General features: G+C 39.2%; 1 protein-coding gene across 1 annotated transcript in view; it reads left to right on the top strand.

Annotated features, from left to right (window-relative positions):
• The window catches only part of LOC100352842 (pregnancy zone protein), a 73,586-nt gene extending 59,475 nt beyond the window's left edge, over positions 1-14,111 (top strand). The window contains exons 30-36 of the mRNA XM_051850129.2: positions 7,205-7,423; positions 7,589-7,719; positions 8,041-8,131; positions 11,209-11,277; positions 12,290-12,392; positions 13,233-13,274; positions 13,892-14,111. Of these exons, the coding sequence (XP_051706089.2) occupies positions 7,205-7,423; positions 7,589-7,719; positions 8,041-8,131; positions 11,209-11,277; positions 12,290-12,392; positions 13,233-13,274; positions 13,892-13,914 (678 nt within the window). The 3' untranslated portion in view covers positions 13,915-14,111. The remainder of the gene's footprint in view (positions 1-7,204; positions 7,424-7,588; positions 7,720-8,040; positions 8,132-11,208; positions 11,278-12,289; positions 12,393-13,232; positions 13,275-13,891) is intronic.
• Positions 14,112-15,255: the final 1,144 nt, after the last annotated feature.

The raw sequence follows: 15,255 nt of genomic DNA, 5'->3' as shown, positions 1-15,255 counted from the left end.
TGGAAGCCCCTTGAGTTCTCCGACTCTTATCTTGTTTAGACAAGGTCATAGTCAAAGTGGAGGTTCTCTCCTCCCTTCAGAGAAAGGTACCTCCTTCTTTGAAGACCTGTTCTTTCCACTGAGATCTCACTCACAGAGATCTTTTGCCAGAGTGTCTTGGCTTTCCATGCCTGAAATACTCTCATGGGCTTTTCAGCCAGATCTGAATGCCTTTAGGGCTGATTCTGAGGCCAGAGTGCTATTTAGGACACCTGCCATTCTATGAGTCTGCTGAGTATCTCACTTCCCATGTTGGATCACTCTCCCCTTTATTTATTCTATCGGTTAGTGTAAGCAGGTACTAGACTTGCTTATGTGCTCCCTTTGACTCTTAGTCCTTTCATTATGATCAATTGTGAACTGAAATTGATCACTTGGACTAGTGAGATGGCATTGGTACATGCCACCTTGATGGGATTAAATTGGAGTCCCCTGGTATGTTTCTAACTCTACCATTTGGGGCAAGTCAGCTTGAGCATGTCCCAAATTATATATCTCTTCCCTCTCTTATTCCTACTCTTATGTTTAACAGGGATCACATTTCAGTTAAATTTCAACACTTAAGAATAACTGTGTATTAATTACAGAATTAAACCAGTCATATTAAGTAGAACAGACAAAAAAACTACTAAGAGGGATAATGTATTAAGTTGTTCATTAACAGTCAGGGCTATGCTGATCAAGTCACCGTTTCCCATAGTGTCCATTCCACTTCAACAGGTTTCCTTTTTGGTGTTCAGTCAGTTGTCACCGATCAGGGAGAACATATGGTATTTGTCCCTTTGGGACTGGCTTATTTCACTCAGCATGATGTGTTCCAGATTCCTCCATTTTGTTGCAAATGACTGGATTTCGTTGTTTCTTACTGCAGTATAGTATTCTAAAGAGTACATATCCCATAATTTCTTTATCCAGTCTACCGTTGATGGGCATTTAGGTTGGTTCCAGGTCTTAGCTATTGTGAATTGAGCTGCAATAAACATTAGGCTGCAGACCGCTTTTTTGTTTGCCAATTTAAATTCCTTTGGGTAAATTCCAAGGAGTGGGATGGCTGGGTCGAACGGTAGGGTTATCTTCAGGTTTCTGAGGAATCTCCAGACTGACTTCCATAGTGGCTTGACCAGTTTGCATTCCCACCAACAGTGGGTTAGTGTCCCTTTTTCCCCACATCCTCGCCAGCATCTGTTGTTGGTAGATTTCTGAATGTGAGCCATTCTAACGGGGGTGAGGTGGAACCTCATTGTGGTTTTGATTTGCATTTCCCTGATTGCTAATGACCTTGAACATTTTTTCATGTGCCTGTTGGCCATTTGGATTTCGTCTTTTGAAAAATGTCTATTGAGGTCCTTGGCCCATCTCTTAAGTGGGTTGTTGGTTTTGTTTTTGTGGAGTTTCTTGATCTCTTTGTAGATTCTGGTTATTAACCCTTTATCTGTTGCATAGTTTGCAAATATTTTTTCCCATTCTGACGGTTGTCTCTTCACTCTCCTGACTGTTTCTTTTGCAGTACAGAAACTTCTCAATTTGATGCAATCCCAATAGTTAATTTTGGCTTTGACTGCCTGTGCCTCCCGGGTCTTTTCCAGAAACTCTTTGCCTATGCCAATATCTTGAAGGGTTTCTCCAATGTTCTCTAGTAACTTGATGGTGTCAGTTCGTAGATTTAGGTCTTTAATCCATGTTGAGTGGATTTTTGTGTAAGGTGTAAGGTAGGGGTCTTGCTTCATGATTCTGCACGTGGAAATCCAATTTTCCCAGCACCATTTATTGAATAGACTGTCCTTGCTCAAGGAATTAGTTTTAGATCCTTGATCAAATATAAGTTGGCTGTAGATGTTTGGGTTGATTTCTGGTATTTCAATTCTGTTCCATTGGTCTATCCATCTGTTTCTGTACCAGTACCATGCTGTTTTGATTACAACTGCCCTGTGGTATGTCCTGAAATCTGGTATTGTGATGCCTCCGGCTTTGTTTTTGTTGTACAAGATTTCTTTAGCTATTCGAGGTCTCTTGTGCCTCCATATAAATTTCAGCACCAATTTTTCCAGATCTGAGAAGAAGGTCTTCGGTATCTTGATTGGTATTGCATTGAATCTATAAATTGCTTTTGGGAGAATGGACATTTTGATGATATTGATTCTTCCAATCCATGAGCATGGAAGATTTTTCCATTTCTTGGTATCCTCTTCTATTTCTTTCTTTAAGGTTTTGTAATTTTCATCGTAGAGATCTTTAACGTCCTTGGTTAAGTTTATTCCAAGGTATTTGATTGTTTTTGTAGCTATTGTGAATGGGATTGATCTTAGAAGTTCTTCCTCAGCCATGGCATTGTCTGTGTATACAAAGGCTGTTGATTTTTGTGCATTGATTTTATACCCTGCTACTTTGCCAAACTCTTCTATGAGTTCCAATAGTCTCTTGGTAGAGTTCTTTGGGTCCCCTAAATAAAGAATCATGTCATCTGCAAAGAGGGATAGTTTGAGTTCTTCCTTCCCAATTTGTATCCCTTTAATTTCTTTTTCTTGCCTAATAGCTCTGGCTAGAACCTCCAGAACTATATTGAATAGCAGTGGTGAGAGTGGACATCCCTGTCTGGTCCCAGATCTCAGTGGAAATGCTTCCAACTTTTCCCCATTCAATAGGATGTTGGCTGTGGGTCTTTCATAGATTGCTTTGATTGTATTGAGGAATGTTCCTTCCAAACCCAGTTTGCTTAGAGTTTTCATCATGAACGGGTGTTGTATTTTATCAAATGCTTTCTCGGCATCTATTGAGAGAATCATATGGTTTTTCTTCTGCAGTCTGTTAATGTGGTGTATCACATTGATTGTCTTGCGCACATTAAACCATCCCTGCATACCAGGGATAAATCCCACTTGGTCTGGGTGGATGATCTTTCTGATGTGTTGTTGCATTCTATTGGCGAGAATTTTATTGAGGATTTTTGCATCTATGTTCATCAGGGATATTGGTCTGTAATTCTCTTTCAGTGCTGCATCTTTTTCCAGCTTAGGAATTAAGGTGATGCTGGCTTCATAGAAAGAATTTGGGAGGATTCCCTCTTCTTCGATTGTTCTGAATAGTTTGAGAAGAATTGGAGTTAGTTCTTCTTTAAATGTCTGGTAGAATTCAGCAGTGAATCCATCTGGTCCTGGGCTTTTCTTTGTTGGGAGGGCCTTTATTACTGTTTCAATTTCTGTCTCAGTTATGGGTCTGTTTAGGTTTTCGATGTCTTCCTGGTTCAATTTAGGTAGGTTGCATGTGTCCAGGAATCTATCCATTTCTGATAGGTTTCCCTGTTTGCTGGCATACAAGTCCTTGTAGTAATTTCTGATGATTCTTTTTATTTCTGTGGTGTCTGTTGTTACATTTCCTTTTTCATCTCTGATTTTATTGATTTGGGTCTTTTCTCTTCTTTTTTTAGTTAGTTGGGCCAATGGGGTGTCAATTTTGTTTATTTTTTCAAAAAACCAGCTCCTCGTTTGGCTGATTTTTTGTAATGTTTTTCTTGATTCAATCCTGTTGATTTCTTCTCTGATTTTAATTATTTCTCTTCTCCTACTAGATTTGGGTCTGGTTTGCTGTAGGTTTTCTAGATCCTTGAGGTGAATAGAAAGCTCATCTATTTGGTGCCTTTCCAATTTCTTGATGTAGGCACCTATTGATATAAACTTTCCTCTTAACACTGCTTTTGCTGTGTCCCATAAGTTTTGGTATGTTGTGCTGTTATCCTCATTTACTTCCAGAAAGTTTTTGATTTCTCTTTTGATTTCTTCTATGACCCATTGTTCATTCAGGAGCATGTTGTTCAATCTCCATGTGTTTGCGTATGCTCTAGGGATTCCTGAGTTGTTCATTTCCAACTGCATTCCTTTATGGTCTGAGAAGCTGCATGGTATGATTCTAATTCTTTTGAATTTGCTGAGACTTGCTTTATGGCCTAGTATGTGGTCAATCCTAGAGAAGGTTCCATGTACTGCTGAGAAGAATGTATAATCTTTAGCTGTAGGATGGAAAGTTCTGTATATATCTGTTAGATCCATTTGGGCTATAGTGTCGTTTAAATCTACTGTATCCTTGTTGATCTTCTGTCCTATTGATCTGTCTATTTCTGAGAGTGGAGTATTGAAGTCCCCCAGTACTATTGTATTGGGGTCTAAGTCTCCCTTTAAGTCTGTTAACAAATCTTTTAGATAAACCGGTGCCCTGTAGTTAGGTGCATATACATTGATAATTGTTATATCTTCCTGTTGAATTGATCCCTTAATCATTATGTAGTGTCCCTCTTTGTCTCTCTTAACGGTTTTTGTGGTAAAGTTTATGGTGTCTGATATTAAGATGGCTACGCCTGCTCTTTTTTCATTTCTGTTGGCATGGTATATCTTTTTCCAGCCTTTCACTTTCAGTCTGTATGGATCTTTGTTGGAAAGATGTGTTTCTTGTAAGCAGCAAATAGATGGGTTTTGTTTTTTAACCCAATCAGCCAAACGGTGTCTTTTAACTGGACAGTTCAGGCCATTCACGTTCAATGTGACTAATGATAAGTGGTAACTTTGCCCTGCCATTTGCCAAAGATAAGTTCTAATATATGCTTTGAATTACCTGTGATCTTTTGCTGTGAGCTTTCCTTCCTTGGTTTCCTTCCTTTACCTTCTTTCATATTGATGACCGTGTTTCTTTGTTTCTGTGTGTAACACATCTTTAAGCATCTTTTGCAGGGCTGGACGAGTGGCAACAAATTCTTTCAATTTCTGTTTGTTATGAAAAGTCTTTATTTCACCTTCATTCACAAATGATAGCTTTGCAGGATATAATATTCTGGGCTGGCAGTTGTTCTCTGTTAGTACCTGGGCTATATCTCGCCATTCCCTCCTAGCTTGTAGAGTTTCTGATGAGAAGTCAGCTGTGAGTCTGATTGGAGATCGTCTGAGAGTAATCTGACGTTTCTCTCTTGCACATTTTAGGATCTTTTCTTTATGTTTCACTGTGGAGAGTTTAATTACAACGTGTCGTGGTGAGGGTCTCTTTTGGTCGTGTTTATTAGGGGTTCTGTGAGCTTCCTGTACTAGGATTTCTCTGTCCTTCTCCAAACCTGGGAAATTTTCTGCTAATATCTCACTAAAAAAGCCTTCTAATCCTTTATCCCTCTCCATGCCTTCAGGAACTCCTAGAACCCGAATGTTGGGTTTTTTAATAGTATCCTGAAGATTCCCGACAATATGTTTTAGATTTCTAATTTCCTCGTCTTTTCTTTGGTCTGACTGTATCCTTTCCTGTTCTCTGTCTTCTAAGTCCGATATTCTCTCTTCTGCTTCTCCCATTCTGTTTGTAAGGCTCTCTATTGTGTTTTTCATTTGATCTATTGAATTCTTCACTTCAGTCACTATCCCAGTTTCCTGTTGTACTAGTTGTTTCGTTTCATTTTGATTCCTCCTTAATATTTCATTTTCACGAGAGAGATTTTCTATCTTGTCCATTAAGGATTTCTGTAGTTCCAGAATTTGTTTTTGAGAACTTCTTAATGTTCTTATCAATTTTTTGAGATCTGCTTCTTGCATTTCTTCTATGTCATCATCCTCATAATCTTGAATTGGGGTGTCTTTTTCATTTAAGGGCTTCATGGTGACTTCCTTGTTTTTATTACCTTGGTTTTTGCGTTTGTTATTTGTCATATTGGAGATATTTGGTTTCTTCACTGTGGTGCTTTTTCTTGTTATACTATGACTCTAGATTAAGTGGACTATCTGTTTTTGATGGAGCCTTAGGGCTTGAGATGGGTGTGTCCTGAGAGCTCTGTTTGGTGTGCCAAAGGTGACACTCCCAGGTTAGGCGTGGTAAACCTCTCTCTCTCTCTCTCTCTTTTTTTTTGATTCAAAAGGGAAGTTATTCTGCACAGCTGAACGAAGTTGGAGGTAGTTAGCAGGCAAATGATATACCCACAGGAGCCAGAGATCAGAAGCTCTTTCCCAAGGACCACACAGGGAATCTGTTCGGCCCTTAGAGTGGGCTCAAATTCTCCTTCAGTCTCCCACTGGGTTGCCAAAGTTACGGAATTGTAGCGTCTCTGGAGAGTGCTCACGTGAATTCCGTGAGTTCTCTCCCCCACCGTCTCTTTTTTCACAGTCTCAGTTCAGTAGCACCACAAATTTACTAGGTCCTAATCTCCTGTTAATTCGCCCCACCCAGAGTCAGGTTTTACTGCTAGGCTCAGGGCCGGTGCAGACCTGAGGTCGCTCTGCTTATGACGTATGTCCAAGATGGCGCCTGCTCTTTGTCTTGCTCGCCCTTGAGAGGTGAGCGGAGAGAGAGAAACCCGTGTCCGTACCAGTCACCTTTTTTTTTTTCCCTCTCTCTCTCTTCCAGTTAGCTTGGTGAAGTCCCTCCCGCCCTGGGGGTCGTTCCCTCTAGTCTCCTCTCTCCGCTTGCCTGCCGGTGTCTCGGGTTATTGAGGTTCGGCTCACCTCACGTTCCAGCGCTGGTGTGTTGAGTCTGCCGCTGGTGTCCCGAACTGTGGGCTCCCACGCTCTCCACGCAGATCTGCTCCCCTTCCAGCGCCGATGTGTGGACTCGGAGCCCTGGACGTCCCAAGTCTCCCCGCTGTTGCACTCCCCTTCGAGCACTTGCGCGCAGACCCTGCAGCTTGCGCAGCTCAGTCCCGCGGCTCGGCTTCCGCGGCTCAGTCCCGCGACTCGGTCCTGCGGCTCGGCTTTCGCGCGCGGTGGGCGACCTTGTTCTCCCAGTAGGTCCTCCGATTCACGCCCACTGGATCCAGAAGAGTTTTGTCTGCAATATTTTCCTGGTTCTTTTTTCTGAGGCTACCGTAACTCCCCTTTTATTAAACTAAATTTTCCCGGACTATCGGTGCGCGCCCTCACTATTCCGCCATCTTGGCTCCGCAAGAAATTTCTAAAGTATTGAGTGACCTCTATTTGCATCAAATATATGCACTGAAAACTACTCAAATGAGGAAATTTTTAAAAAATTTCTTTCAAAGTACTTGGAATAGTTTATCATTAATAACCAGATATGAACTGATTTGAAATCTAGTTAAAAGACTATGTTTATAACTAAATAATTTCAAAAGAAAGGAGTGTTGATATGGTTTATATCCAGTGTGATTTTGCTACCTTCTCCCTTGTGATTTCTGTACCCATCTTTCTTTTAGGATACAGTGGTAGCTCTCCAAGCCCTCTCCAAATATGGAGCAGTGACTTTCACTAAAAATGAGAAAGCAGCTGCAGTTACCATCAAATCTTCAAAGACCTTCTCTGAAAAATTCCAAGTACATGATGCCAATCGCCTGCTACTGCAGGAGGTTGTGTTGCCAGAGATACCAGGGAATTACAGCACAACAGTTTCAGGAGCAGGATGTGTATACCTCCAGGTGAGACCACCAGGGTTTGGGGCATGCTGCCAATGAGAGAGAAAGTCTCAAGGGTTAAAACTCAATTTCAAAATTAAAAAAGAGATGTGTACTAAGGGAAACTATTATGATCTAGATTATGCAATTATATGAGTGCAAAGATAATTTTTTTTCAATTTATTTTAGACATCCTTGAGATACAATATCCTCCCCAAGAAAGAAGGGAATGTGCCCTTCACTTTGCACGTTGCTACTGTCCCCAAGAATTGTGATGGAGCTGATGCTCACAGGACATTCCAGATTCACGTCAACATTAGGTAAAACCTAAATCATGGGCATATCTTCTGTATAAAATGGAGAAATTAGTTTTCTTCAGTGTGAGAACTCAATTGTCTCAAATCACACATAATGAATACAGAATTCTTATGGTATTTATTAACAAGAAAGCTTTTCTTCCCTGTTATTGAAAAGTTTTGCCACTGAGAATATGAGGTAATTACATCTGAGAGTATGAGATAAAAATGATGGATTTTGCAAACAACCATTAGAAAAGCAGAGAAACTGAGGGATGGAAGTCATGGAGGGAGGGAGATTTCTATCTTAAGTGAATTCTAACGTTCTATGCCTTGACTTCATAGTTATACTGGGAAACGACCCACATCTAATATGGTCATTGTTGATGTGAAGATGGTATCAGGCTTCATACCTGTGAAAACATCAGTGAAAAAGGTAAGTCCTGAGTCCCTACAGATAGCAAAATCATGACACATGTTGATTGGCACTTATGGTAGTCAGTTTGGCTTTATTTACTTATCTCTCAAGTGGTTTCTTCTCTCAAATTTGCTTCTTTAAAGTGTGTTTCCATCATTTTAATATTGAGTCTCATGGTAATGAATTATCTTCTAACTACAATTGGAAAGAAGGAAGTCAAAATATTTGCAGATGACATGATACTATATATAGGGGATCCAAAAGAGTCCACTGAGAAACTATTGGAACTCATGAAATTTTGAGTTTGGTTAAGTGGCAGGATATAAAATTCAACACAGACAAATCAATAGCCTTTGTATACACAGACGATACCATGGATTAGAAAGAACTTTTAAGATCAATGCCATTTAAAATAGCTAGAAAAAGAATTAAACACCTTGGAATAAATTTAACCAAGGCTATCAAAACATTAAAGAAAGAAATAGAAGAATACTTTCTTTTTTATTTTATTATTTTATTTTATTTTTTTGACAGGCAGAGTTAGACAGTGAGAGAGAGAGAGAGAGAGAGAGAGAGACAGAGAGAAAGGTCTTCCTTCCATTGGTTCATGCCACAAATGGCTGCTACAGCTGGCGCACTGCGCCAGTCTGAAGCCAGGAACTTCTTCCTGGTCTCCCATGCAGGTGAAGGGCCCAACTACTTGGGCCATCCTCCACTGCACTCCTGGGCCACAGCAGAGAGCTGGACTGGAAGAGGAGCAACTGGGACAGAATCTGGTGCTCCAACTGGGACTAGAACCTGGTGTGCCGGCACCGCAGGTGGAGGATTAGCCTAGTGAGCCATGGTGCCAGCCAGAAGAATACTTTCAAAAATGGAAAAATCTTCCATGTTCATGGATTGGAAGAATCAACATCATCAAACTGTCCATACTCTCTAAAGCAATTACAGATTCAATGCGATCTCAATCAAAACACCAATGACACTCTTTGCAGATCTAGAAAAAAATGATGCTAAAATTCATATGGAAACACAGGAGACTGTTTGTAGCTAAAGCAATATGATATAACAAAAACAAAGCTAGGGCATCACAATATCTGATTTCAAAACATACTGTAGGATAGCTATAATCAAAACAGTGTGGTACTGGCAGAAAAACAGATGTGTAGACAAATGGAACAGAATAGAAACTCTAGAAATCCACACATCTACTTCCAACTTATCTTTGACAAAGGAATTAAAATCAATCCCTGGAGCAAGGACAGTCTTCAACAAATGGTGCTGGGAAAACTGGATCTCCATGCACAGAAGTATGAATCTAGACCCCTACCTTTCACTTTACACAAAAATCCACTCAAAATGTATAAAAGACCTAAATCTATGACCTACTACTATCAAATTACTAGAGGACTTTGGGGGAAACTCTGCAAGACATTGAAATAGGCAAAGATTTCTTGGAAAAGACTCCAGAAGCACAGGCAATCAAAGTCAAAATGACAAATGGGATTACATCAAGCTGAGAAGCTTCTGCACTGCAAAAAGAACACTCCGCAAAGTGAAAGGGCAACTAACAGAACAGGAGAAAATATTTGTAAACTATGCAATGAATAAAGGGTTAACATCTGGAATCTATAAAGGGATCAATAAACTCAGTAACAACAAAACAAACAATCCAGTTAAGAAATGGGCAAAGGACTTGTACAGGCATTTTTCAAGAGAGGAAATTCAAATGGCCAAGGGACACTTGAAAAAATGTTTAGGATCACTAGCCTTCAGGGAAGTGCAAATCAAAACCATACAGAAATCAACAAACAACAAGTGCTGGCAAGGATGAGGGGAAAAAGGTCCCCTAATCTCTCTGTTGGTGGAATGCTAACTGGTGCAGCCACTGTGGAAGACAGTATGGAGATACCTCAGAAATCTGAATATAAACCTATTGTATGATCCAGCCATCCCACTCCTAGGAATTTACCAAAACCAAAAGAAATCAGCATTTTGAAAGAGTTAACTCTACCCTCATGTTCATTGTGGCACAATTCACAATAGCTAAGACATGGAATCAATCCAGATGCCCATCAGCTGTTGACTAGACAAAAAATTATAGTGTGTGTGTGTGTGTGTGTGTGTATATATAAATACACACATACACACAGTATGGAATACTACTCAGCTGTAAATGAAAAATGGAATCCTGTCTTTTTGCAAGAAGATGGACGCAACTGGAAATCATTATACAGAGTGAAATAAGCTAGTCCCAAAAATACAGGTATCATATGTTTTCCATGATCCAAAGTAACTAACAGAGTACCTAAAATGTAATATACTGGAGTGAAATGGACATTTTGAGATTCAATGATTGTTTAGAGCCCTTGTCTCTTCCTTTGAGGAACAGTGTTTTTTTCCTTAATATTATTTGTTGAAATCTTTTACTTAGAGTAGGGTTAACTTTATGATCATCAAGTAATCTGAAAATAGATCTTTGTAAAAATTAAGAGTGGAAATGGGAGAGGGAATAAGAGGAAGGGGTGGAGCATTGGCAGGAGGGAGGGTAGGGTGGAAGTGTCACTATGTTCCTAAATCTGTATATAAGAAATACATAAAGTTTGTATAACTTAAATAAAATTTTAAAAAATAAAATAAAAAATCTAGTTAAAAAAAGAAAGAAAAAATGGTTTATATAGATAGATAGAAACAAACATGCATACATATCAGAAAGTTCATGAAAAGATGGAATTAACAGTTAAGTTTATTTTGGTGCAAAAATAATTTGAACCCTGCGTAGTTTTTTCATAATAGGTACTTCACATAAGTTTTTTTGAATATTTATTTCTTCTTGTATATTTGTCTGTATGCGCAAGTACATTTATAGCATACATATATGTACCATAACTCATATATGTATCTGCATATACAAACATAGCATATATAAAGAAAAAATTCAATGAATACTGCTATTATCATTATTACTGTTACTCATGAATAAATCAAAATTGGCAGTTGGGATGCACCTGAGAAGTCATTTAGATGATAAATGCCTGGAATTTGCTGGTATAAAATTTCCTCATTCCGTATTTCTGGCTTTTCCCCTCGGTCAATAGCTCCAAGAACAGCCTCATATTCAGAGGACTGAAGTGAGCACCAACCATGTCCTAATTTACTTCGAAGAGGTAAGACTCTGAGATTCTTCTGGATGTTTGAGAACTAGAAGTACTGACCAGTCAATCCAGACTCCAAATAGGGCTTTTCACATGTACATGCCAGGAAGAAAAACAGCCTAAAGAGAGATGAGGCCTGGATTGGTCAACAAGGCTCAATTTCCTACATTTAACTGTACATAGAATTGACTCTTTCTTTTTTTAAGTTTTGACAGGTAGAGTTACAGACAGTGAGAGGGAGAGACAGAGAGAAAGGTCTTCCATCTGATGGTTCACTTCCCAAATGGCTGCAACAGCCGGAGCTGCACCAATCTGAAGCCAGGAGCCAGGAGCTTCTTCCTGGTCTCCCAGTCTCCCATGCGGGTGCAGGGACTCAAGCACTTGGGCCATTCTCCACTGCTTTCCCAGGCCATATCAGAGAGATGGACTGGAAGAGGAGCAGCTGGGACTAGAACCGGCGCCCATATGGGATGCTGGCACCACAGGCCGAGGATTAACCTACTGCACCACAGCACTGGCCTCTAGAATTGACTCTTATCCTTCTTTTATCTGTGATGGGTATGTTATGCAGGTCACGGATGCTCTCATTCTTGCCTACATTTGGTACAGATGGGTAGCATAATAACAAGGTTTGATGATATCTTAAGAACAGAGGATGGTGAGGCAAGTGTTGTAGTATAGTAGATTAAACCCTTGCTTGGAACTTCACATCCCAGACCAGAGTGTCAGTTTCAGTCCCTGTTACTCCCTGCTTCCCATCCAGCTTCCTGCTAATTTACCTTGGAAGCAACAAATGATAGCTCCTGTCACCTACATGGGAGACCTAGATGGAGCTTCTGGCTCCTGGCTGTTGCAGGCATTTAGGGAGAGAACCATTGGACAGAAGATCTTTTTTTCCTCTTTTCTCTCTGTCACTCTCCCTTTCAAATAAATAAGTAAATGCTTTAGAAGAAAAAAGAAGAAAAGGTGATAACTAGTAAATTAGTTAATCTTTGATTCAAATTTAGTTTTTCTTTCTCTCTAGCTAACTAATAAAACCCTGAGTTTCTCCTTCTTGGTGGAACAAGACATCCAAATAGAGAATTTAAAACCAGCTACAGTAAAAGCCTACGATTATTATGAGACAGGTGAGTGGCATTTAGACATGAAGAGCTTTGATAGGGAATAGGGAATTATGACTAACCGAGTACAGAGCTGCCTTAACTAAAACAAAACTCCACAATCTTTCACTGGAAGAAAAAGTGAGCTTATGGTCTCTGAATAACCATGTTCTTGTATTGCCTCTTATGTGACCCTCTAAACAAATCTTAGAGCTATTCTTATAAATTAATCATAAAGTACTAGGCATTGTCTTCTATTTTAATTTCCCTATAAAATTATTTGTGCTGTGCCAAAGTATTCCAAAAAGAGTTTTTGAAATACCAATAACCAAAACAAACACACAAGCAAAAAAAATCCAACAACTATCAGTACTGATTTGTCATGGGAGACTTTGTTCTGTTTTTGACTTATGCTTTGCATAGTTTCACAAAGGTGGAAATTTGTAATATATCAGAAAATTTTTCCATTGCACATGATTGCAAACCAGATTTTTACCAGCAATACAGCATGCTGATAGTGTTGAATTTTACTTCTTTATCAAATTAAAGCAAGATTTGTAAAGGAAGGTACAGAACAAGAATAAAAATCACAGGTGTGAAATGAGACTACTCAGAGGCTTATATTTATACACAAACCATCATCTGTGTGGGCTGTCCTTCAATTCTGTGCCCAAGTCTGATTTTCTTTTGGTCTTCTCCCCCAAACAGCTTAGTGGAGAAGTAAGTCATTGTGTCATTTGTATTGAAATTATACGGATAAGCCTTGTCCTTTCTTTCTTAGATCATATAATTTATTGACAGTTAACTGATTAGGTGCCTATTTGTGAACAGTTTCATTCTTTCCACCCAACCACTTTTGCATTGCAGATGAATTCACCATTGAAGAATACAGTGCCCCCTGCAGTGCTGGTAAAGTATAAACAACAAAATCTAATGATAATATAAAGAAAATAAGCAAACATTTCCATTCGCTGCACAAGGATGCTTCTTAAGTCAAACGTGTCATTTCCATATTATAAAAACCCTGCAGTTTATGAATTAAGTATATGCAATATTTTGCAGAATTTCTTAAGAGTAAAAATTGCAAGTAAATTATAATTACCGGTGTCTGAGATTACTTATTTTTAAATGAATCTAAGAATTTTCCACACAAATGAACTACACCAGCTAATATTTATTTTATGTTCTGTATCCAGTGATGATATATTTTCACCCATATGTTTCTGGGATATTCCTGAATGTAGTATACTAGTTAAGGTCAGGAAATCTGTCATTATGGTTATCCACATAGCACAGCATGAGATATGTTATCTATAAGAAATTTCTTTAGGTTAATTGATAATATGGCATTTGTTATAAGACCTTTGGTTCTCCATTTTAAAATAGGAAAAACTGAAAACAATCCTATCATTAAAAACAATCAAAAGCAATTAAGTTCCAGTATTTACAATGCAAATATTAAAAATTGTTATTTTATTAGGTTGAAGAATTCTCTCAACAGTTGTACTTTTTCTTCTTCTGTTTAGAATCTGAACAAGGGAATGCTTGAAAATGCAAATTTATGGACTTCATCAGTTGAACTTCTCCAGGAAAAAAGAACACTTTGGAAATTTATATTCATTAAATAAAAGTTAAAAAAAAAAAAAAACAACAAAGATCCAAACAACAAAGAGAGAGGATAGAGAGAGAAAGAAGGGAATTCATGAAATTTTTATGTTGAATAAATGTGCAGCATTTACAACTCTGTATTTTTGCTTGTTATTTATCAATTTTATAGCCTTTCTAAAATATGTTTTTATTGTTCATAGCACTTTTTAAAAAATATTTATTTGAGAGGCAGAATTAGAGACAGAGAGAGGAAGAGACAGAAAGAAAGGTCTTCCATCTGTTGGTTCACTTCCTAAATGGCCACAACAGTCAGAGCTGAACCAATTTGAAGCCAGGAGCCAAGAGCTTTTTCTGGGTCTCCCACATGGGTGCACCGGCCCAAGTACTTAGGCCATCCTCCACTTCTATATCAGATGATACCAGAGAGCCAGATAAAAAGAGGCACCACAGTTAGAAGCTTAATCTACTAAGCCATAGCGCTGGCCCTAGTCCTAGCACTTTTATTTTATTTTATGTTTTATTTGACATATAGAGTTAGACAGTGAGAGAGAGAGAGAGACAGAGAGAAAGGTCTTCCTTCCATTGGTTTACCCCCTAAATGGCCGCTATGGCTGGAGCTATGCCAATCCGAAGCTAGGAGTGAGGTGCTCCTTCCTGGTCTCCCACATGGGTGCAGGCACCCAAGCACTTGGGCCATCCTCCACTGCCTTCCTGGGCCACAGCAGAAAGCTGGACTGGAAGAGGAGCAGCCGGGACTAGAACCGAGTGCCCATATGGGATGCCGGCACCGCAGGCAGAGGATTAACCAAGTGAGCCATGGCGCCAGCCCAGTAGCACTTTTAAAATCACTAAAAATGCTATAAAAAGACATACACTCAGAAACACTATAAAAAAAACTATACTATAAATTGGAATTTCAAAAAATGTTCAATCAACCCACAAGAATATGGGGAAAAGGAAAACAGTGCTTCCAAACAATCAGAATGTGCATCGGTAGGGGTTTAACAGCTTATGGTATATCCATACCAGAGACTATCTCGGGACAACACTCATAAGAGGGAACTGTGATGTGCACAGCTTGAGTTGGTCTCAAAGACACTATGCTAAATGAAGAGAAAAACGGCACTCTCAAAAGGTCACATACTGTGTGATTCTTTCTATACAACATTCAGATGAGAAACGGTAGAGGTGAGGGGAGAAACAAGGGGATGGGTGTGACTATGAAGGAGTAGATCTTTATGGTGCTGCTGTCCTATAAAGCTCTGGTTTTCATTTTTTTTAA

The sequence above is a fragment of the Oryctolagus cuniculus genome, chromosome 9, assembly GCF_964237555.1.
Source record: "Oryctolagus cuniculus chromosome 9, mOryCun1.1, whole genome shotgun sequence".
NCBI classification, from domain to species: Eukaryota; Metazoa; Chordata; class Mammalia; order Lagomorpha; family Leporidae; genus Oryctolagus; species Oryctolagus cuniculus.
Note: the sequence above shows the minus strand (reverse complement) of the source record. Positions and strands in the feature narration are given on the sequence as shown.